We start from the raw sequence: 25,523 nt of genomic DNA on the forward strand, positions 1-25,523 counted from the left end.
GGACACAAAAGTTGTGATCTTGCACGCATGACACTATGCGATAAACGTTTCATAAATGTTGGAGAAATTTGTTGTTTATGTTTTTGGGATGGATATGAATCATAATTATATTCAAATCTGAGCCTTAGTGTTATCTAACATTTATGTATGAAATTTTTCAAATTGTTGAAAATCTTGTTTTTATTATTAAAATCTAAATCTTTCAGCGAAACAAGTACACAATTTCCAACATTGAATTTCAACCTTAGAGTCACGACAATATGTTCGATTGCTTGTGTTTATTATTTGATTAGATCACCTCTAATCAACTTCCGGATCTTCCCGGGCAAAACGATATCATTAGCTGCAGCTTAGATGTCTCCAATGCAATTGACGACTGACACGGGGTGACGGTTATTGTCATAAAAATCACCTGCCGGACAATTCGTCATGTTATAATTGTTGCCAACTTACGCCGTGCAATCGGGATTTGCATCGCTTGTGCAAGCCTGCAATTGATGATAAATCAAACAATATTATCGTGCTGTGGACAATATTTTTCTCGAAGTTTTTAATGAGCGAGCACACCTGGAAACAAGGGGTTACTAGTTAACTTCCCTGATTGGATGCATATTTGAAGGTGGAGTTTCTTAACACGTTCGCTAGCATTTGTACTTCCTAGTGGGATGATTAATGCATGGAAAAGTGTTGATGTAGGAAGACAATTCTATACTGGTTTGCTGACAGACTTATTTTTCTGCAGGGTAATCTGCATGCACTATCCAATTTCACTTTTGTATTGCTGTATTGCTATTGTAATAAACCAACGCAATATAGTTACATTTAAAAATATTATTTATCAACTGTAGATGTTCATTGACAGATTGTGTCATTAATGTCTGTTTTCAACTGATTTCCTCTAAGTTGAACAATGTCTAGTTCTCTGCTAACCGACCGTAAGATCTTGCATATACTTGAGTCGCTGTTCGACGATTTTGATTCCAATGGCGAGGCTGATCCTGGCAACGATTTCAAGAGTAATGGCGATTATTATGGTGATCCGGACGTTCAAGAAGATATTATTCAATCTCTGCCTTCTACGAAACGCTTTCATCATTTAGTGCAGTGGTGCTCAGGCTCATTTTTCCAATAGCTGTATCTATGTTCGATGATCATATTTTAAGTTGAATTTTGCGTATTTCCCAAACATTTCGGCCATACATTCGAAATGCAAAAAAGGAATTCAAGCTGAAGTTGTTGCATCATAGAGATCCAAGCACCACGTGCGACCCGCGGACCGCACCTTGCCCATCACATTCTACATCGTTTGAAAAATTCATGTAAATTTCTGCGAGATATAGCGCACATAAAATTAACGCTAGATTTGGCATAAATTTACGCGATATTTCGTGTAAATTTAAGCGCAATATCGCATAAATTAGCAATATTGTGTGCAAGCTTGTAAAAGATTTCACTGTTTACGCCAAGTATAGCTCAAAATTTTACGAAGGGAAATTTAACGTGATAGTTAAAATTCAGATTTTTTTTCTGTGTAGTGAATCACAGTAAAGTACACGCATATCAAATTTCTCTTACATCCAATGTAAGGTTGTGCATATTTTTTTCAACAAACCTTCACGATATGATTTTCTTGAATTTGGAGAAAAAATAAGCTAACGAATGTAAGCTATATTCACTGAAAAACAATAACAAGTTCTGCCCGCTCCAGTTCGTCATGCATAATTGATACAGATTTCAGTTATTTGCAAAAGCTATTGCTAAGCTTCATACGTAATTTTACGGAATTATGTTGATGAAAAATATTAGAGGCAAATGAATGCATGAAATGAATGTAAATGATGTTCCATGCCTGGGTTTATCCCAAGACTCAGTACTGTACCTTCTTTTATTTTAACCTTTGCATGCCTACCCGAGCAAAGTCGGTTAACAAAATTAAAGCAAATCGATAATAAAGTTTGCAGTTCCTATCATAATGAAAACTAAATTTGATTTCAATTGCCGCGACAGAAGTCTGATATCATATTGTGCTTTTATTATGCAGTCAAGGCATTTTAAATAAAAACAATTTAACTTGAAGTTCTGCTGTTAACGTCGTGTTTAAAACTTAATTTAAGTTCATTTGTTGTTGAACTAACGATTATTGTTTATTTGTTTTGTATAACACATTTTAGATAATTCGTGTTTTGCCCGGGGTGAGATTTGAGCTCAAGTCTTTCAGCGTGAGAAGCATGGATGCTAACCATTTATACCAGGTCCGTATTCAATTAAACAACATGAATGCAAAATCAGCATTCAAATTGATTTAATTGATAGCAGGATTAGTTTTCCGTTTGATTCAACAGTGTAACATTTTGCTCTCATTTTTGCTGTGTTAACCGTTAAGTCAACCAAAATGAGATCAAATGGAGTATTCAAAGTAAGTTACATCATAACAGCAAATTTTGATTTCAATTTGATCTCCAGCTTTGCTCGGGTAACGTCTACATTTGCATAGATTTCAAAATTCAATTAGCTATAAAAACATAATTTCTCAATCTTTTTCTTCACAACACGTTGCATTTTGTCGGGAAACTATTGAAGTTTTTGAATCCATCTGAAAACATTTGGATCATTACATGGTTCCGGAGTTATTCCGGTTCCCGTTGGGGTCACCTTTTGTCGGCATTCGGCTTTACTGTTCTGTAATAAGTATACACACGATGAACATCATGTTTTTTTTTCTCTCAAATGATGTAATTGGACAAATGGCAGCTATACCGACGGTCCACGATCACATTGGGCATCCTGGAAATGTTCCGGTGCCGCCGGGGAAGTGGCCAATTCTCGACAAAAACCAAAATCCACGGGTGACATATCAAACTTCATGATTTTACAAATCTTGGCCGGTAATGGTCTTATTGAGAGTCACACTAGCCCTCCCGGGAATGTTCCGGTGCCCCCGGCTACTTGTCTTCGGGGTTTAATTGAGAGTTCACGTCATATTCGCCATCCCAGTGCCCCCGACAATGTACCAGTGCATTAAGGAAATTATTAATTCTCAACCTGAACCAAAATCCGTCATAAATCAAACTTCAAGATCTAACGTAGCTCTGTCAGTTTTGGATTTATTGAGAGTCCAAGATCACATTGGGGCTCTCGCGTGAACTCTCAGTTAGGCCATTACTGGCCGCGTTCTGAAAAACCATGAAATTTGATATGTCGCACGACGGGTTTTGGTTCTTGTCGAGAATTGGCCACTTTCCGGGGAAACCGTAATCTTTCTGAGGGCACCAGAACATGCCCGGGAAGGCTAGTGTGTCCATTGACTGTCAATAAGGCCATTACTGGCCAAGATTTGTAAAATCATGAAGTTTGATATATCGCACGATAGGTGTTGGTTCTTGTTGAGAATTGGCAACTTCCCCCGGGGGCACCTATACAGTGCATGAACTCACATTACGCTGCTTTTACTGCATTTTTTTTTTTTTTGTGGCCATTAAAATAACATGAGATTTTCGAATGATTGAAGTGCATCCTCTTGGATGTAATATTAAAATTTATTTTTTGTTGTGTAGAACAAATGACATGTCTAATCATTAATGATTTAAGGAATGTATCGTTATGGTCATCAAGAAATCTCCTTCCTCATCTAAAACGATAGTGATGTTTATTTCCAGACGGCAGATACGTATGGAGTTACCAAATGTTTCTATAAATAATGATATAGGGGAAATGGATGTAATGTCGGCCTAAATTCACCTAATTTGGGCCCATACATAAATTCAGCAATCGACTAAATTTTCAATAGCAACCAAAAATATCCATTAGTACCGTCCCAATGACGCGTTCATATAGATAAAATTGATAAATAGCAGATTTTTAGCTATGGGCCCAATCTTAGATCCATAGGCCAACATTAGAGCCATTTCCCCTATCTATAAGCTTCCAATCTCGGTATAATTTTTCAAAATGACTTAGAATGGGATTCCTAATGCGGAATTTTTTTTTGCTGGATTACGATATTTAAAGCTCACCGCTCGCGTCTACCGCTGGCATATTAAAAAAATCCTCAACTAGCATACTGGAACAAAGAGATGTTGTACATACCTAAAAAAACAACGTTCCATGTATACATACAATATATAAATTTTACCACATTACAATATACCATGCGTAAAAGCTGATGCAAACAATTCAATGATTTCTCTTCAATCCCGTAAAACCCATAGTCACTATATGCAAAGTCTGGCAGATTCAATGACGGGAGCCAATTGAACTGTCACTTGCCGGATCCAATCGAGCATGTTATTTTCTTATGTTGGTAAAAGGAAAACGTTCTGCAAAGGCTTGAACATTTTCATGGGGTTCCTGATTTTTATTTATAAAACCAAAGTGTCACTGGCTGAGAAATGTTGCAATGCAAACACACACACACACACACACACACACACACACACACACACACACACACACACACACACACACACACACACACACACACACACACACACACACACACACACACATATCCTAAAACGTTGTAATGAGTTTTGCGCACCCAAAAGGTAGAACAAATATGGTTGCCGGGAGTTTCTTTTTTTTAGATCAACACAAATCATGATTACTGTACCGATTTAGCTACCGTTTCCACAAAGCTCATCATCCTGGCCATTATTTAAATAAAATCTAGCACTTGCTGCGAATTTAAATATTTAACACCGGCGTAAACACTCGAAACTGAATCAAAATATCCGCGAAGGCCAGACCTCAAGATAAAGTGAACCAAAACACCAGCCAGATGAAAACGTGGTGGGTTAGGATTACCAAAACGATGAACGACGAATGTGTGCCTTGCAAAATTCAACTGCAAATCACCGATGAGATTCGTGGATGAAGAAATTTTGACATTGCTCTTTGTTATCAGTCTTGTTTTTGCACTATTCCATGGAAAACTGACAAAACATATATGAGCGTGTTATCAATTGAAGTTTGGGTGGGTTTTATGAGTTATAACTTATAAGCTGTAATGAATTGATTTCAATGTAAGTGTGAGTGCGTGAAAATGCATGAGAATGTCAAGCGAGAGATTTGTTTAGCAGTTTCACACGTGAGTTTATTCTCTTAGAAGAGCTCAATGAATGAGCGTTGACAATGAATTTACGAACACTGACCCTACCTTACATATCCTTCAAGGATAAATGGATGATTTGCAGCTTGATTTTAGTTACTCAAGCCTCCCACATACACTAGACCTGGCTCCGCTTGATCTAATGGCCTAGTTCGATTAGCCTCTCTGTGTCATGTATCAGCAGGATTCGAAGCAAACACCATCTTTGCGAGATTGTTGTCCGTTATTCACCACATCGTGTTCCGCCTATTTTTAAAGAAATTTCTGTATACTAAGCTCGCCGTAGAGTAGCGCCAGCTCGTGATTCATACTTCGTCTCCTTGCAGGCAGGTGCTTGTAGGTCCATTGTCCACATCTTGTACATTTAGAGAAATGCCTGTCTTATCAAGCTCTTGTGAACTTCCTGCAATAATACGTTTCAGAATTTCTATTCTGCAGTTGTTATTCGATGTCAAAATGTCATCCACCGCCTCGATGCTATCTCTTTCGTGCTAAGTTCCTCCAAATATCGGGCATGCTGTCTTCGATATATTTATCTGTTTTGCTCCACGTTTCAGCCTAGTGCTAGCTTTAAAAATAGTAAACATTTTTCCAAATGAGCTTGGAAAAAGCTACGTAAAATAGAACCAAACGCTTAGAAATAGTGCTTATTGTTTTAATGTAAAAAAAAATGTTCAGGCCGTTTCTAGTAATTTTGCGACAACTAGCTGGGACCTTACCGATTCACAACCTCAATAACCTGAAACTTTCAGAGAGTGGTTTTCTCATTTAAAAAACACAAATCACAACACAAAAATTCTCCCATATAAAGTTCTACTGTTCATGCGATGAACCTTTACAAATTATGCATACTTCTTATCCAAATCTGTAGAAGAATCTTACATTTCCCGGTAGGGTGACTGTTCATACTTCCAAAAGGTTAGATAGTTTTTTGCATGATTTGGAACATCATTTGTAAAGAAGCGAAAACTACCGAAATGCTACGATTTCCGAAAACAAGCTCCGTCATGCGAGCTCTCACCGTCATAAGCAACTAAGTCCAGCGGTGCCGATGGTGTAGTGGTAAGCGTGATTGCCTCTCACGCAAGCAGGCCTGGGTTCAATCCAATTCGGCACCGCCGGGATTTTCTGAGGCATAACATCTGTGATCACGCCTTACTTCGGATGGGAAGTAAAGCCGTTGGTCCTCGGTTCATGAGTTGATGGGTCGACAGGTAGCTCCAGGTGTGGGAGCTGCCTCCCTGGCGTCGGTAGCATTGGTGCTCAGCACGGAAAACAAGATTGACGGAAGAAAAAAACATGGAAAAAAGTAACTAAGCCCATCTCTTTACATTATTCCCAGAAGGAGTTGAACCATGAAAATTTTTAACGGCATAAATAACATATTTTCAAAAAACTGCTCGCTCAAATTAAAGCATTGGAAATCAAAAACGCTCAACGATCACAATCCCAAGGCATTATAATACATAAAACGATGAAAAAAATTAAATGTAAACTTACAACCTCCGATTTTCGCCCGATGCAAAGATCAGATTTTCCAACGACCGCTCTTCGTTTCTGTTCACTTGCCCACAAGAAAACATTTTAATTGTTGCTTAATTTCACGTCTGTTGACTGCAGTACACACATACACACCAAACTGCTTGCATTCACATGCCAGAAAAGATCTTCATCTTACGAATATGCATCAACTCGAAAATTCAGCCTCTGCAGCAGCTCAATTTGTTGCTATTTTTCAACATTTCATGCATGCATACCTGCCATTACCTACTACAGTGAGATCTCAACGATCTCAGAGATACCCTGCCCTGGGCACGTGCAATCACATACGTCAGTTACGGTTGCACCCGAAGAAAGTTGGAACGTAGCTGGCAAATTTTGCGGTGAAAATGTATGGAAAAAGGAAAATTAAAATCATTCACCGTCGTCGTGTGCGTAGTTAGCATAATATTGTAATAATTGTTGCTTATTCAGATTTTAATTAGTGAAATGCTACTCAAAATGGCTTAAATTTTGTGTTTTAGCTTTCCAGCACAGCATCCAATTAATTAAAGTAAGTATGTGGCCGATTGTATCATTTTGCTTGGCATATTTTTCTCTCTCTATGACCCGTTTTATAACTCGATTGAACAAAAGAAATCCAAATGATCCTACCATTAGTGCGTGTTATTATCTGGCCAGGTTCACAGCATTCGTGCGGCCAGTGGCTTTCTATTCGTGCTGATCAACAAAAGAGCTACCACATTTTTACCTATTGAACACTTTAGTCGATCAACAGCATAATGACTTGCGGCTCGGTGCTCGGAAGTCTCCAAAGGAAGGTTTGAATAAAACTTTTATAAAACGATTGCGCCATCTTCCAGTCGCGTCGTGGTGGCAAACATTGATGCTATTTAAAAGTTTTTTTTTTATTATTTATTTCTAATTGGCATATTCTTATGTAACCGTATGAAAAGCCTGCACTTTTGAGCCACTGATGTAAAATGTGGGGTTTCGCTTATTCCCTCACGTTGGTGGTCGGATCTGGTTTCAGTAGTAAGGGATGTTATTGATCCCTTACGCAATACTGAATTAATTTCTCTCCGATGATGTTTAAATGGTAAACCTATACAAAACACCACCCACCAGCTTTCGATGCTTCCAACCTTGTATTGTAGCCTCGTGATTCAATGAACTCTTAAAGCCCATAGTAACCTCAGCACACATACATATAATCATCAGTTATGACTGAGTGACACTGCCTTTTTGTGCGAATTAGTCAAATTATATCTTTATGAACAATGCTAATGTACTTTTGAAACTCATCATGTAGTAATCAGAATACACTTGTCTGACATGACGTCGGTAATCTCCGTTAAATATATCTTCAATTAGACTCTGATGTTGTACGATGTTCGCTTACCGCATATCTTCCCGGAAACCTATAACATGCTGACGCAAGTTCTATGTACGTATAGACTCGTGTCACGATTTTCGGAACCAAACCTCCAATTAGCACCTTACGCTTTTAAAAAATCACACTCATATATAATTCTAGCAATTTTAAACATCGGTCATGTCAAAACGCTTGCATTTAAGAGATAACCTCAGAAAGAGTTAGTGTTCGATCTTGTGCCATAATAAAACGCGGAAATCTGCAGCCAATGTGTATAACCACTTCAAAAATACAAGCTAATCTCATATTTGGTTTTCCTACCATTTCCAGGTGACACATCGGACGACCGGCGACGTGATGGTGCTAAAGATGAACCAGCGCAGAGCAAACCGGCCCAACATGCTGCGAGAAGTACAGCTGCTGAACAAGCTGTCGCATCCGAACATCCTAAGGTGAGTACAGTGGTAGTAGATTAGTTATTTAGTACAGTGAAGACTCGTATAATACGGTTAATCCAGAATTAACGAAGACACGTGCCTTATGGGATTTGAGCTGATGGCTTGTCTGATTTGAGGGTTCTTTGAAGAGATAACAGCATATGGACCCTGGAGATACGGGTTCACTTATAAAACTGATCGTTAATACCCACGATTTTTTTTTTCGAAATCACTTGTAGTTGTGATATGTACATGTATTAATTTGAGTTGTAATATGCTGCTACGGTATTAAGCACCGATCATTACGGAAAACCCAATACAAACCGTAGTTGCCGTCACTCTCCGCTCACATCTCTTATCGAGTGAACTCGCCGTACCAAAGTGTTGGCAGAATGAGGGAGTAAATGAAAACAACAACAATAATCATAAGAATAGGAGTTGACCAGCTACTTGCGACTGGTGTGCGATTTGTTTTTTTAACGTCCAGTTAGAGCATAAAACGGAGCTCCAAGCAGCGCTAAGAATTGACATTGCTATTGAATGTTTCATCGCGATATTTACAGAATTATTTTTGACATTGTCACGGGAAGAACTGACTTTCACATAAACCTTCGTCAAAATCGTATTAATTTCTTGTAAATGACAAAGATTCACCTGATGACGGCCTTATCGCCCATTTTGGGCCTATCGAACGGAAAACTTCAAATAAATCCATGATTTCAGAGTTAACAAGTCAATTATGCGTTTGGTACGATACTTTAGTTAATAAGCTACGGAACGACGTAAATGAGAACACGTAATATGAAAGTTTGCACCCATTATTCCCAAAAAAAAAACAAAAGAAGCGCTCCGACCGAATCAATTTTTATCTTTATCCGATAGGCCAAAGTGAATTCATTGGCGTTTCAATGCGTATGGCCGAGTTTAGAATCCGTAAAAAAATAATAACGCTCTGGGATTGCATCCAATTGAGTTCTGGATTAATTAGGACTACAATTTTGTGGATAAAAATAGTTCAAGTTTTGGCCGCAAGATGGCGCAGCGATACAAACTTTTTTTTATTTCGCAAGATAAAGGTTCGCTGTTTTGAACAAAGTTGTAGAACGTAGAATTTTATGAAAAGTTGCCGAAGATCTAAAAGCTGTGCATCTTCAACAACTGTGATATAGGGAAGAGCGCTACTTCGTCGTAATCGCCCATTTCCGTTCGTTCGAGCAGAAATCATCAATAATATCAATGATTTTACCATGCACAAAACATTAATACGTTTGATCCGATTCGTTAGTTCATAAGCCACAACTTGAAGCCTATTACAGCGCATTGTATGAATATTTACACTCATTGTTCTCAAAACAAAAGAAGTGCTCCTAGCGAATCCACTTTTTCTACCATCATCCGTAGGACGAAGAAAATCTAATAGCGTTTCAATGCGTTAGGACGGAATTGAAACTTGTAGGACGAATTTAGAATGAAGAAGCAGTGTTAGATTTTTAATAATATCTCAACATTGATTGACTCTTTATCAAATCCAACGGTACGTATGGAAAGGTGAATAAATTTAGAAGTTATTTCTGATGAAAACATTCCTTGTTTTGTTTAAAACCTTTCAAAAAAGAGAAGTAAAGTGTGGCATGTGCTTAGTTGGACGAAAATTAGATCAAAAACCCTACGAAGTTTTATAAATTTTGCCTGAAATTTACGACGTTCAAAAGAATACATTTATCATTTTTCCTGCAATCTTGTTCAGATTAATGCTGTTATTTTTAGAGTAATGGAAAATATATATGACATGAATTTTGAAAAATTGGTTTTCTGATTAAATAAAAAAGATTGTATCGCTGTGCCATCTTTGCGGTCAAAACATGAACTATTTTTACCCTCCAAATTGTAGTAATAATTAATACACGAAACTTCACTCCAGACGTCAACTCAATTAGATGCAATCCCAAAGCGCTATTAATTGTTTCCTGCTAGATTTAATTCTTGGCCCACTGTGCAATTTACTTTAGTTGGACTCTTGAACGAGTTGAATCTACATTATTATGTATGATGATGATAATTGTCTACCACTCATTGTAGCACGGAAACTAAGTCCGATAGCAGTGGGCGCTCCTCATTGTTTGATTTGATCAAGCTTAATAACATCTGATTGTCCTAAACATGTCACTGTATGAAGGGCCAAAAACGGTTTTGGTGGATGGATAGGAAAATTCACCTATACGCCTACACGGGATGATAGAGAATCTCCTTCCAGCCACATGATCATACAATTGGTCAAACAACGAGCCGCCCGACAGAAGGATACCCCAATAAGTGTGGAGAAGAGCCCGCCCGTTTTCCATGAGATGTTAACAACAGGGAGTTGACAAGTTCACTCTCCCCATTCAAATCGCTTCAATTGGGTGCCCTGGTGGTCCCTTCCCTTTCCAACATTTATTGGTTCATATAATAATATAATATTTATATGCATACGCTATCATTTTGTGAAAGTATATACGGTGACTTACCTTTGATGATGAAGTAACTTACCTAACTGATAACCATCTTCCTTCTTGTCTTTTGTTGGTCTTCTTGTAGGTGATTTGCCTAAGGTCTCCTATCTTCTGATGGGACTGCCATCTTAGGTGTAGCTTCCGGGGAAGAGCATTTCTTATTCAGCCGCTGGATGCCAGTCAGAGGCTTTTTGAGCCGCACCTCCGTGGTGGACAGACGCTTGGAGGCGAAGCATTACCTCTACCGCCGCCGTGCTAGGGTTACCTCGCCAGTGTTCGCTACGCACCTCCTCACTTTGCTATTGTCGGATTGACAACATTGCCCAGGCTACGTCACCCAGTTGTGTCCATGTTTCAGCTCGTAGTCGTTTGTAATCATATGACTCGTGGAGGCGTGAGGTAGGGACTTGTGAGGACCGGAGCTAGGAATCACTCTCCTTTCAGGTTGTCAACTCATCATTTTGTAGCCCCGAGTTGGATCTACATTATTAGATTCAAAAATTATCTGGCATGCCGTGACAAATTAGTAGGGACCCCAAAAGATGTTGTTGTTGTTTATTACCGACACTTTACATCTGCTGATGCATTCGTGTCTGTAAAAAAATGTTAGTGTACAGTATGTTTTGTGTGGTGTTAGTGTTAGTTGTTAAGTTCACACTTAGCTTCTTTACTGTTCCGGTCCAGATGTGTAAACAATATAATAATGATTGGTTCCATTAAATTTTGATGATTTAGAAATATTTGTTCAGCTAAATCACGTTTTTCAGAGTTGCCACCATTCACACGTTTTTTTTTTTTTTTTTTGTAACATCCATGGCTATTATTTGCATGGAGCAAAATAAGGGAAGAATTATAGTATAATAATAATAAAAACTGATACAGACTAGGCTCGAACTACGAACCTTGCGATCATCAAACCTGTGACTTGACCACTTATCTATTTCAAGAAGCGGGGAAACGAACAGGTTAAAGACATATAAGAAGCGCTCGTAGAAAGTAGCCGTACGAGCACAAGCGCATGAGTCTAAACTTGTTCATTGTACTTGAGCTAAGCGCCTTATACATACTCCTTTCCTGGTACTTGAGTACAAGTTTACAAATTGGCTTGTACATCGTAAACATGTTGTACCGTGAAGACTGCTGACAATTGACATGAATTCCTTTGAAGATGATCTTTAGCTTATGTGAGTAACGAAAGCTGTTTTGTCAATATCGCCTTGTTTTGGCTCCAAGATAACTGACGGAATGTGTATCGCGTTTATCAGAAAGAATCCGATGAGAAGTGATCCAGCATCGAGATGGATGGATTAAGAGATGGACGAGACTAACAAGTCCTGTTAAGTTAGGTTCCGTGATACTGACACATATAAGCGGCCCATTTGACATAATAATCAGTTGAAAGAAATGAGAAGTTCAATTCAATCAAACGTTCTCTTCGTCGAGTTGAGAAAACTTAATTTTAAATGAAATGTTTATTTACGTTTCACGACTTACGTCCAATAAGGTTTTGCACCACCGGGGTTAACCTCAATTGGATGACAGTGCAGAGGTATTTTTTACGTGGATTTAGTCAATTTTTTCTTGGGTAGATTTTCTCGATAATTTTTCAGACTACAGTAAGATGTAAAACACGCTTCTGCAATGTCCGCGAGCAACATTCTTTCATCGCGCATTTCCTCAACAATTTTCAAATTAAAATTAACAAAAAAAAAATATAGTGAATAGTGAATAGTTCATTTAAGTAACCAAACGAACACTTCTCCCACCTGTGTGGCACTTGTATAGAGATTTTCACGTCCGGTTGTATTGGTGCGATATGCGATAAAGTGTAAGTGAAAATTCGAGGAAAATACATAACAAATCGCTGTGAAACTTATTTCGACAGATCTAATTTCATACATTTTTTTACGTTAGTCATAAAAAAATAATAGCAGGTGCCGGTGGTGTAGTGGTAAGCGTGGCAGCTTTCTCACACCCCAATGGGCCTGGGTTCAATCCCAGCCGAGGTCGGTGGGATTTTTCAGGGGCATAAAAATCTCTGGTCACGTCTTCCTTCGGAAGGGAAGTAAAGCCATTAGTCCCGGCCCATGTGTGTTGAATGGGTGCGATATCCTACGCAGGTGTGGAAGCTGCCTTCCTGCATATTCGTTTGCGGAACAGAGACCGACGTTAAATAAAGGAATGAATAAGAAGAAAATAATAAACAACTTTACACGATGCAAGTGTGCGTCCGTTAAACGTCACTATTCTCTATATAAGGTGCCTAGGTCCCGGTTGAATTGCTGGATGAAATCAAGAGTGAATTCCGCTGAGAGCTGTAGCCATTCTTCCGAGTACTGCTGGACGTGTTTTTCTTCGACTTCCCCTGGAAGTTTATTTCTGCCTGTTTCTTCTAATTTCTTCTGTATGTTTCTTCCGACTTCTTCTGGAAGCTTTTCCTGACTTCTCCCAGTAGTCCTCATGGCTTCCAGTAGTAGTATCTTCCGACCTTCCGGAAGCTTGTTTCCGAATATTCATTTTTCCCGATAGCTTCTGCTGAATTTCTCCTGAAGTATCTTCTGATTTGGTTCGGTTTTTTTTTATAAATTTTAGTTCTGTCCGACTTCCCTCGGAACTTCTTCTGGCTCCCGGAAGTGTTTTCAGTCTTCCCACACTAAGTGATTATGCCAAGTGGGTAATTTTCTAGAAGCTGGAGATGAAAATTATCTGTTATGATGCTACTTATTATTACTCCAGTTGGTCTCATGTTGTATGAATTATTGTGAAATTAGGAACATCATGTTTACATGACCTACTCGTTATTTCAAAGCGAAAGATTGAAGAATACCCTTCTTTAGAACATAGTTTATTTATTTATTACTATGAATCAACATTGGTTGTCCCTCCATTAGATCATTCTTAAGCACCTTGCCGAAGGTGGGAGAGTTTAACCTCATGCTGCAAAACATTTTAGGGAAAACGACTAAAAAGTACACTTTTTAATTGCGTTACGTACTTTAATTGTTTTTCATTCAATAATTATCATTGAATGAATAACCATTAATACGTATATTGTAATTGGTATCATTTATGTATTGCTTCATTTTCGAAAAGGGTGTATACTTCCGCTATGGCTGTGTGTCCTGTTATGTGTTCGGTTGTGGCATTTGGGAATATAATTTACAATGACAGGGTGCATTGGGATGGATTCAGGTGGCCGTGATGGAAGTAGTGACCCTAAACAAAATATACTTTAGATATGAAACTAAACTCGGAATGAAGCATTTTATCACAGAAAAGTGTTACTTAAGACGGACAAAGACAAGATAAATTTTGCGGATCAATGTAGAAAGGTAGCATAATAAGGATATAGAGAGAAATATTACTTTTAGGCTGATCTCGTGGGAAGAATAGGATGCGGGGGGTAACTAGGCCTTAAATATGTAGAATAAATTTCCCATTTTGTTTATTTATAGTTATAGGCAATAGAGGAAGTTGTTATTTCAACCAATGCAAATAGTAATCAAATCTTCGACCATATGTTTGCTAACAAGTGAATTTTAGGGAAGAAAGATAATTGAATAAGTAATGATAGGATAAGGCTGGCCAGGAACTTGTTGATTGTTTATAGTGGGAGTTCTGATTGTTATGCAATTGTCTGTATCTGGTAGGGGTATATTGTAACTTCTCACTGGTATTAGCTTATTAATCATAAACAGCAGAAACTATATGAATTACCGCGTATCTCTGTTGTTCATTACATACCAAACAAAAACTTAATCATATTTTGTCGTGGAGTGTTGTGGTTTTGAGATGCTCGATGAACCTAAAGGAATCATTTTTGCTTACTTAGCGTTAGCGTTAGCGTTGTTATGATATACTTCGTAGATTGGATACTAGCGACACTCACGTCACGTTCTCAGTTAGACTACTTTCAGGAATAATGCTGGGGAGTAAACATTGGTTTCAATCTAAACAAGAGTAACAGAAGCATGACTGTCGCTATTTCCGGCCACGCCCATCTTTACCATAACTAGGGATAGGGAAGGAAATGTTGATGTAGTACATACTTAACGAGAGGCCACCGACTTAGCGACACCCTCTTAAGTGCTACGGAGTTGGAGGGTTGGGTAGGGTATTCGGTTAGGATTCACCTCAAGTTGGCGATGCAACCAAAAGTATGTATTGTTTATTTGTTGTTTATTTAATCTCTCGATAGCCGGCTATCGAAAGAACATATTCATTTTGTTTAGTGATCATGAGTTTCAAGAGTCATGACGGAGAGCTTGGGATTAAACCCATGATTTTCTGCCCAGTAAGCAAAAACGATCCCTCCATCTCGTAACCATAACACTTCGCGACAAAACACGACTACGTTTTCGCTTGATATGAAAATATCAAATAACTCACCAACACTAGCAGACCATGAATTCTTGACCACTTTTACATCTATCAATCTAGAACCCGATGTACCAAATACTAGCCGGTTTCATGACAACCCATCTTCTTTTACTTTCCAACTGAAACTATCCATCTGCTCTTAACTGTGGTATTATTTGAGAGCTTTGTATGTCTCTATTGCGTTCGTTAATTGTTATGGCAAGTACAATTATATATTATGCCCAGGGAAGTCGAAAAATTTTCCAACCCGAAAAAATCACTACTTAGACCATTAGACCATTTTGTATTATTATGATTTTTATCCAAGACGAATCCACCAATAACTCGCCCTAAAAGCTGCTGTATTTGGCCACTTTACCTCGTTTTAGCGAAAATAATTAAGAAATTAGACCACCCAAACCATTCCCATCATCGTCATCATCATCATCATCATCGTCATGGCTGCTCCAACATCATACTTGCAGTCAATGGATCTTCAATTTCGCATATCTGGTCTCTTGACATAAATACCACCAACCTTCGAACAGAAAATCAGTTTTATTTGAGGAAGCAATCGAACGAAGGAAAGTGCCCATCCTCCTGTGGCGTGTTCATGTACTCTCAACCATCAAAACGGTCCATCGTGTGTGGTGGTATTAGTAGGCTTCTTTTTTTTCACTTGTCTTCCTATCTTCCGTGAGTGCAACATTTTCCCACTTGGCAGCAATTAGTAATGTGCGAGTAATGACCACCGCTTCCATGACCAGCCCATCTATGCGCTATCGATCAATCGATATCCAACGGACGTAAAACCTGATCGGAATCGAAATTAGGACCAGTCCTGTTGGTTCGATGCTTCGCTTCTTCATGTACGTTTTTAGATGCTCCACTTCCGAATGGTTCAGTCAATGCTACGTGTGCGCACCTAAGAGCTTGCTGATCTAAGTTAGAAACATCACTTGAAACGAACAGTTAAAAGCTGTTGTAAAATTGTAACTACTTTTTTCGATCTCTTCGATTTCGACTGCACTAGAAATTTGCCCTTCTTCAAGCTTAGTGCATACTCATCTAATATACCTGTATTTTGTATCATAGAGCAATTTTCATCTGTCACTTTTTACTTTAAAACTGAACAGATGCTAAATTAAACCAAATTAAGACGCGCTTTGAAATAATTTTCAAAGTTCAAAAAAATGAACAGTTTAACTAATCCACATAATTGTTGTTAGGTAATACTATTTTGTTTACCATTACCACCTCACTACAAATTATAAGTTGGTTTATCCCATTAAATTCAAACACTTGTTAATAGATGAATATCACATTAAATTTCCATTTATTTTTGTTTCTCCAATTAGTGTTTATTTGCAACGCATATGTCCGTTCAATTTTTGGCGCGCTAATGAATGTTGATCATCACTTGGAAACAATTATCATCACCTCGAGGGATCGTGTACACACTATGACAACGATTTTTCAGGTTTTATGTTAATTGATTTGCAATCATTTATTAAAGGCAATTGTTACGGTGTTGTTGTATAATTTAGGATTGATGCTGAACCACTTAAAGTAAATCTGTTTAGGAAACAACTAGACATAGCATATAAAATAGACCACCATTGTTTGAGGGAAAGCTGTATGTGAGAAAAATGAGAGTGAGAGTCATTTGCAAACTTAGTAGATTTGAACAACTCTTACTTGTAAAAATTTGTCAATTTCTTAGCTCACACGCATACGACATCGTTAAAAGCAGAACTTACTAAAAGTTTCAACTTGAGCGTACTGTGGCTGATTCTTAGTTTAGTACTGTAAATTATTCTTTAGAGATTTTTTCCACGATGAACCATTTTCGAGTTCATCCGTCTGCAACTGCAGGATAAGCATTTTATAAAATGGTATTGATATTAAATTAGGGAGGCCCGTAGCGTGGGTAGATCACCTTTTCGTGGTACGTTACGGGATGTAAGATCTACCACCGATTCCTAGTCCTGACTACTTCAAACTAAGGAAACAGGATTTTTCAGTAATCCAAGGAACACATCTTAGTCCTTGTTACTTTTTATGCCTTGTTGATAGTGACAAGACTCGGCTTTGTCTACCGAGGATGATCTTGAAACAAGGAAAAAATTAGTTAGTTGTCTTCATCTATGTGATTCTTAATCTTCTAATCGTTGTTTCCTAGTTTGAAGTGGTTAAGACTAGGGTTCTGATGCATGGTCATTATCGGTGTCATACCTTAATTTTGTTGCTAAGGAATCCAATTTTGACTGACAAAGGGGCGCGCCTTTGGAGGGTGTTTCAACACTCCGAAGGGTATAAATAGCGGGACCTTTCAATTACAGACGGATCCTTGCGATAAATGCAAGAGTTACAACTGTAAAAAAATCGAATACTTCATCATTTCTCAATAGTGATGGTGTAATACGACATGCACTAAACTAAGGACACGGGACTACAATAGATCAATTTACTGGTCGCACTAGTGTTAGGTCCCGAACAGGGGAAAACAAAATAAATTAGGGAGACACTTAATAAATGTAAATATTAGACACAAGGTGACCATTTATATGATAGATAAGGTTATAAAATTGATAGTTCCGTTAGAGTACGGCAATGTTAAAATTGTATATAGAATTTAAAAATGAGCATTTTTTTTTTGTGACAGTACGAATCGAGCGAACATTTCCTTTTCCAAGATATCTTTTTGAAACGCTCGGTGCTGTTTCTCCAACATGCAAAATGAAATATAGCAAATGCGCCCTCAAATGTGCCAAACCCATCATGCGACCCACACAAGCATTCGAAAACAAGACCAAAAAAAATAAGATAATACCACATTGGTCACATCCGGATACCCCCGGGGAAGTGGCCAGACTTGGACCAAAACCCATCATGCGACACCTTAATTCACACGGGAATCCAAAAACAATTTCAGTGGTAGACACATCAAGTGCCCAGGACAACATTGGCCACATCCGGACATATTCTGGGTACCCCCGAAGAAGTGATATGAGTTAGCCTAAAGGCATTATTGTTCAACTACAATACAACTACAATAATTAAACTTCATAAAGTCCATATGGATCAGTTCGGCTGACCCTTTGGTCATATTTGCTTGACTTATCGGTTGAGTCTAGAGGCAAATAAAGGAAATTCAAAAGCGTGATGGGTCATTATTTCATATATTTTAGCATAACTTTAAAGTTATCAACTTCAAATGTTCGACTTAAGCTAACTTAAAAAAAAGCATGTCAATTTCGCAGCCCGTATGGGTGGAGATCAGAGGCCTCACAATTCAATTCATATGATCTTACAGTCTTAGCATTGAAACCTAGTCAGCCATCTCCAAATATATATTGAATCAACTACATAGGCCTTAAGTGGCAAAGCCATCCAGCTTATCTATAATCTCCAGAAGTCTAACGTATTACGTTTAAAAGCCTTATAAGTCATCTTCGAAGACCTTAAAACTAGCTTCAAACATCTTGTGGGTTGACTTCAGTATCCTGACTTTGAACTTCGAAGGCCTTACAATACAACGGAGTATAACTACAAAGAGCGTATGAATTAACCCTCTACTGCCCAATCCCGCGTTTTGGCGGGGTAAATTTAAAGAGCTGGGACAAAATTGATTGCCTGGGACTAGGGCCTCATAGCCTAGTCAGTAAAGGCACGGTATTACCAAGCCGGAGGCGGCGGGTTCGATTCCGGGTCCGGTCGAGGGAATCTTTCAGGTTGGAAATTTTCTTGACTTCCCTGGGCATAGAGTATCATTCTGCTTGCCACACAATACACAAATTCATGCATTAGTATTGGCATCGAAAGCTCTCAATCAATAACTGTGGAAGTGCATTTAGAACACTAAGTTGAGAGTACGCAATAAGCTAATATGCGTCAAGCAATAAGCTTGAAATGCGAACAAGAAGAAGAAGACCAAATTGATTAGGTTAACAAATGTTGTGCTAAAAAAACATTTAAACATTATTTCATTGCAAAAATGCTTTTAACTCCAAAAAGAAAATTCCATCGTAATGACTCGTAGACTGAACAGTTTGTTTTTGAAATTTAGGCCAGAATGTGCCCTTGGGTTCATTTCTCAGGATTTATTAGTAATTTTCACAGGATAAATGAATCAGGTAATGATTCAATTATGATGTCAGAACAGAGGCTTCATGTTCAGAAGCCTTTTGAGATCCTATGAGCCAACTCCAGTTATATCTTGGGGCAATTCCAGAGGCCTGATATGTTGTTTGGACATTTCGGGCTTGAGTCAACTTAAGAAAGTTCAGGACCAACTTCTGATGTGTTTAATCAACTTTGGACAAGATCTAAACCTCAGATAGCCTAATCAGTTAATTTTATTCATTTATTTATTCTTGAATTCCTCGCAAATGTTGTTGAAATGAGGTCTTATTGCTCAGAAAAGTGCTGTCAACATTCTTATTACTGTTCATTGCAAAAATCCTTCAAAACGGGTATTAAATAAAATTCGAAATATGTCTCAATTTAGAGGCAAACATATCAAGAAGACTTTAGCATGCAAAAATGCAAGAGAAAAGTAAGAGGTTGTATCTAAGACACGACACACCTCGGTTTCTGATGACAAAATAATACATTTTCACACACAAAACGTAGGCCACTCTTGATGTGTGCCACGTGATCGTCTGTTTTCTCGGCATCAACCATTGTGTGGTCCTCCTCATTGTTCTTCATCAGCAGTTCTTTCAGTCGATGCGTCCATTGCTGCAATGGAAGCGCTCTGACTTCCGTTGGCGAATCTGTCATTCAATGAAACCACTGGAAGCGGCTCCAGTTCTGATGGAGGAGGCTTTTTGGATAGCGGAAGATAAAGTGTTTATTGTATTGTACCTTTTGACTATAGTTTTGAGATGTATTGTATAGTGACCAAGAATCCTCGGCTCTGTAAAGTTATTTCGGTCCTGAAAAAACCCGTTTTGTCGTGATGGTTGAGTAATGCTGAGCTATTTGGACGTTCAAAATGGATGAGGCTGTCGAGCTGTATGTTGTTTGGAACGAGGGTGACGTGCTTGGGATAGATGGCCCACAGCGGCTCACGACGAGCCACTGAACCCTAACAGTAGCGGTGCGGGTTCTTCCGGTGAATCGAGGGCTCTTGAGGGCAGCCTTGATAGCTAGCTGCTTGCGGGGAGCCTTTCGTTGTGTACTGGAAAGAATGTACAACGCCACGCGCCGAAATCACTGTTGCTGCTGCTGCTGATAACGACCAGACACCACCACACACCACACGCGGTGATTGATTAAGCATCGTTCGGCGGGACCGGATATAATTCAATTTTGAAATCTATGTTAGGGAAAGCGCTTTTTACAAGCAATCGGAAATTTTGATCATCATTGCAACAGTTGAACATTTATGTAATTTTCAATAGTGACCTATTGAAAATTGATAAGTGTTTATTTTAGCAGATTCGTAGAAAAATGTCCAATCATTTTGTTATTGACAGAGTTATAAGTGGTCACAATCTGACTACTTTTTGTAACGCGGTTGATTTTGTTTTTTTTTTTTTTAATTGCTCCTTCAATATGTTCCTGAAAGACGTAATCCATCGTAGACGTAAAAAATCGTTTTGATGAATAATCAAGATTGGAAAAATTACCTGGGGTCATATTGATCCCAAGATACAGACAATATACTTTGTGTTTCCAAAATCTGGATGCAGTTATTTGTTATAGGGAAGAGCGCAACTTGGTCGTAATCGCCCATATCCGTTCTATCAAGTAGAAATCATCAATAATATCAATGATTTCACCATGCAAAAAACAATATTACCACAACATGAAGCTTATTACAGCACATTGTAAGAATATTTACACTCATTGTTCTCAAAACAAAAAAAGCGCTCCTAACGAATCAATTGTGTTACCATCATCCGTAGGACGAAGAAAATCTAATGGCATTTCGATGCGTTTGGACGGAATTGAAACTCGTAGTACGAATTTTGAATCAAGAAGTAGTGTTAGATTTTTAATAATATCTCAACATTTTTTGACTGTTTGTCAAATCCAACGGTGAATAAATTTAGATGTTATCTTTGATGAAAAAATTCCATGTTTTGTTCAAACCCCTTCAAAAAAGAGAGGCAAGGTGCGGGATGTGCTTAGTAGGACGGAAATTAGATTAAAAAAACCCCTACTTTACTTAACACAACGAAAAATGTTTGATGTCCAATTATTACTGAAATAGCTTGTTTAGCACCTGCCTCCAGATCGTCACATGTGTATTAGATAAAAATGTGATGTTTTTGAACACTTTTTTATAGGTCTCACTTGCATGGGTTCTGTAATATATTGGGGATTGACCCTAGAAATAGCTGTTAAAACGAGTTATACCATCGTTTCGTATTCTCACTTGCCACGGTGTACCTTAGTTTGAACATTATAGTTTCAGAGGAATTAATTCGGATTGTGGATTACGACTATAGATCTTGGCAAAATACTTATTCCATACTAACCATTAGCCGTAACCACTTTTTCAAATTTTGGAAAGGATACATTTTTAAATCCGAAATTTAGATTTGAATGACATATCCTTGATTTGGAAACAATTGCTTGCAAGATCCAAGAAGAAAAAAAATGTAACATCTCAGACATAGTCAAATTTTCTGGGGCTTAGGATTATACAAAAATAAATATTTAATATTTAAAATACATTTAAAAAATATTTAAAATTCTAAATCTAGGTGCATTTTTCAGATCTTGGACTTAAAATATTTGTAGGATCTTGGAATTTGATATATACTATTTATCGACAAGATCATTAGACATGAGGAACATATCCAGGGAGTAAGTTCAAATGACTCAAGGGTAAATTATTGAAACATTATCTACATGTGATTCGGAAGTTTAACATTTTCAAAACTTAATTTTACTTCAAAATTACTGCCAATACTGAAAATACCAAATGACTTGGGATCATAAATTGTAAAACCGGAATTTTTTTTTGAAAAAAGACATGGTAATAGGGGAATTTGCTTAAAAAAATATTAATGATATTTGTTGAAAATGTACAACACTAATTCGGCACTTCAGCATATATGTTACTGTCTCAATATCATATAAATTTTTAGTGTTTTTTTTTTCCTTGATTTGTTTTCCGTCGATCTTGTTTTCCGTACTAAGTACCATTGCTACCGACGCCAGAAAGGCAGCTCCCACACCTGGACCCGGGACCAACGGCTTTATTTCCCGTGATGAGACTCTTGCTTATAATTTGCATTGTGCACCGTTATAAATCTTCAACCAATTGTCAGTGTTTGCAAAATGACGTTTAGTTTATCCGGAAAATGTATATTTACACTATGAGCTCGCATTTTACCTTGAAGGCTCTTTACGGCACTTTGAGGATTGCATCAAGATAATGTTTACAAAGTGCTCTAGCAAGTGGTAAAACCTACTTTGTAAGACGTTGCAAGCTTGCTTGCCTGCCTTAGCATTGCTCTGTTTTAGCACCTCTTACCCATTGTGGTTTTATTTTTGCAATACGATGGTCTGTGTACTGCAGTAATATAAAATGAACCAGTAGATTTATGCACCTCTTTGAAGCTATGCTTCTATTTCGGTGGCTGCAGCTCCAAATCTTGATCGAAGCAAGCTCTTAAAAGAAAAAAAAATCAACACGCTAGCATACATGTTCAAATACGGATGTGACTCACTCACATAGTCGACATTTTTATTGGATTATTGGTAGAAAATAAAATTAAAATTAATTGCTGTCTGAAAAGCAGACTTAAAAGTGGTGCCGCGGTATTTAGACGATCTCATATAATATATATGTATGTCATTTTTTTAACTAACTAATGTCGTCAAATGTTGAAAACCATTCTGGTATTTGTATGAATCAATCAACAATCACTTGATTTCGTACTCAAATGAAAACTAAATACTTTTACCTTTCCATCCTTAACTGAAACCAAACCAATTTCCGATTTAACACACGCACGTAAAAACGCAAAACTTCACACGCGATGCATTATTGCCATTTTTATGACTTAATGGCATTTTACCTGGCACATTTCCTCTCGCGTGAACGCTATATTACTGGTGCAGTAATTTCCGCTCGCTTCCTACAAACCTATCTTGCCAGTGCCGAGCCCGGAAAAAACAGCTCCTTTTGGTAAACGGCCAAGAGAAGCAGAATAAAGATAAATTTTCTTTCTCACTAAAAAGTCCACCCCCGTCTAGACGAGGTGTGTTCATGCCGCACGTTGGCGTACCGCGCACACCGCTCGGTCGGACATACTAAATGGATCATATTTGCATTCCTCATATAGCGCCCACCCGTCCTGAATGACCGAACGATCGGTTGTTCAACGTAGGCGAGTCAATATAGATAAGTATGCGTTGATGGAATGTGTCTGTACATTTCCCAGGATTTTATTTTTTTATTTTTGTAGAACGGGAAATTGAAACGAGTGTGAGTAATAATATTCAGCGATGGTAGTGTCTATTTGAATCGATATCCTAGGATGAGACGGTAATTGACGTAAATAAATTAACTCTCCGGACAGCATAGACAGTAAGGGTGCTGCAAATCATGCCACTGGCAGTGGGATCGATTGCAGGTCAGGGCAAATAATTTTCGGTAGGAAGATTTGTCGACTTACCTTGGTCATAGTTTAGCATTGTACTTGCCACATAATAATCGAATTTAAAAATGGTACAAAGAACATTGAGAAGAGAGCCGGCGTTCAGGTCGCAGCTAAGACGTGTACAATCCAAAAAGATAAAGAAATAATATCAAAAGAGGGACTTAAGTTCAATCCAAAAGGAAGACAAAACGTTCGTTTGACAACATTTTGTTCAAGATTCTTCTATAAACACACACAGCTAAAAAAAATTACACGTGATGGAACTCAACTTTGACTTACAGAATGAAATGCAAACAAACATGTCATGTAAAATTGAGTACTGCAGGAGCTAGAAATACTCAAGGAAAATACGTATGATTGATACTAAATTTCATACATGTCAGTAAATCCCTCACTTACGTCTACATGAGTTTTTTGTAGTGTGTACACAGTAAAAAACATTTTGTAATATCACATGAAAAACGATGCCCATTCAAACATGTCACATGAAATGATAATGTATAATCGAACCGATGTATCAATGTAGCTAGTTTTGTTATAATTGTTGATTGGTTGATTTGGGAAACAAATTATCAGTAGTAATAAATCTTGACTTAATACTTCGATTTTTTTTTTATCTAGTTCGTTTATTTGGAAGGCTCAATCGCGTTAGCTTTACGGAGCCGATAATTCATTGTTCACTGTGTGTGACAATATTCACTTAATTCTATGTCTAGTAGGAGTTGGGCCGATTACTCGCGGCTTACTCGAGGTTAGAAGGGTACATTTTCGAAGAATAGGATCAGGGGAGGAGCTTGGGGTAGGGTTTCGTTGTCTCATCAGAGCGTTGTCGCCAGTATGAACGGTAGTGCTGTTCTAGCTTCGTCCGGAGTTCGACCGGCTATGGTGGGTGACCAGTGGGCGACGATGAGACTCATCGAGACGGGGGGAATACTTCGATTTCAATGGCTGTGAGGAAACTAACTTTCGCGACCAACATAGATTCCGATGTTTTACAATTTAGCTACTTGAAACCGACGTCCTTGTTAGAAAAGGCTCCACGTGGCTGCCATATTTCCATACATTTTGGCTCTCGCTTTGATGATTCGAGCTCATTTTGGTTTAATTCAAGAAAAGTGCGTTCATTCCGTGATTTATCTGAGTGTGAAAATTGAAATGCTACATTCGGGACAACGTGAAGATTGCATTGGCTGCTACCACGGAGGAATTTTCAAGTCAGTCGATGGCAGACTCTTTATATATGCAACATTCCTTCGTTTCTTCGACCTAGTTGCAGTGCATTGGATTCACAACATAAATGTCGTTGAGTACATGTAAATTAATATGAATAATTCGACGATTTGATTTTTAAAACGATTACATTGTAAAGGTGTAATAAAGCTGCCATAGCGCATAATAGACCTCTCTGATTGCTTAAGTGTTGGTGTACTAAAATGTATAGCTCTAAGTATAAGTACAAGAAAACGATCGTTTGTACACTCTTTTCTTGCACTTGTACTTACTCTTTTTTGCACGCTATCACTCAAGCAATATTGCGTTCGTAGTCTATTGCCCATGTTTGATGTTGAGTAGTTCAATCAGAGCAAGTACAAAGCTTACGTACTCAGTCCGCATCGTGCTCTCTTC

At 38.1% G+C, this 25,523-nt stretch overlaps 1 protein-coding gene across 2 annotated transcripts in view; it reads left to right on the forward strand.

Annotated features, from left to right (window-relative positions):
- cdi (center divider) overlaps positions 1-25,523 on the forward strand; it is a 294,603-nt gene that overhangs the window by 160,079 nt on the left and 109,001 nt on the right. For both annotated transcript variants that reach the window (XM_065226464.1, XM_065226465.1), the window contains exon 3: positions 8,313-8,434. In XM_065226464.1, coding sequence (XP_065082536.1) covers positions 8,313-8,434 — 122 coding nt within the window. The remainder of the gene's footprint in view (positions 1-8,312; positions 8,435-25,523) is intronic.

This window comes from Ochlerotatus camptorhynchus, unplaced genomic scaffold, assembly GCF_037179485.1.
Source record: "Ochlerotatus camptorhynchus isolate MF236.1 unplaced genomic scaffold, CSIRO-AGI_Acam_v1.1 ptg000251l, whole genome shotgun sequence".
NCBI classification, from domain to species: Eukaryota; Metazoa; Arthropoda; class Insecta; order Diptera; family Culicidae; genus Ochlerotatus; species Ochlerotatus camptorhynchus.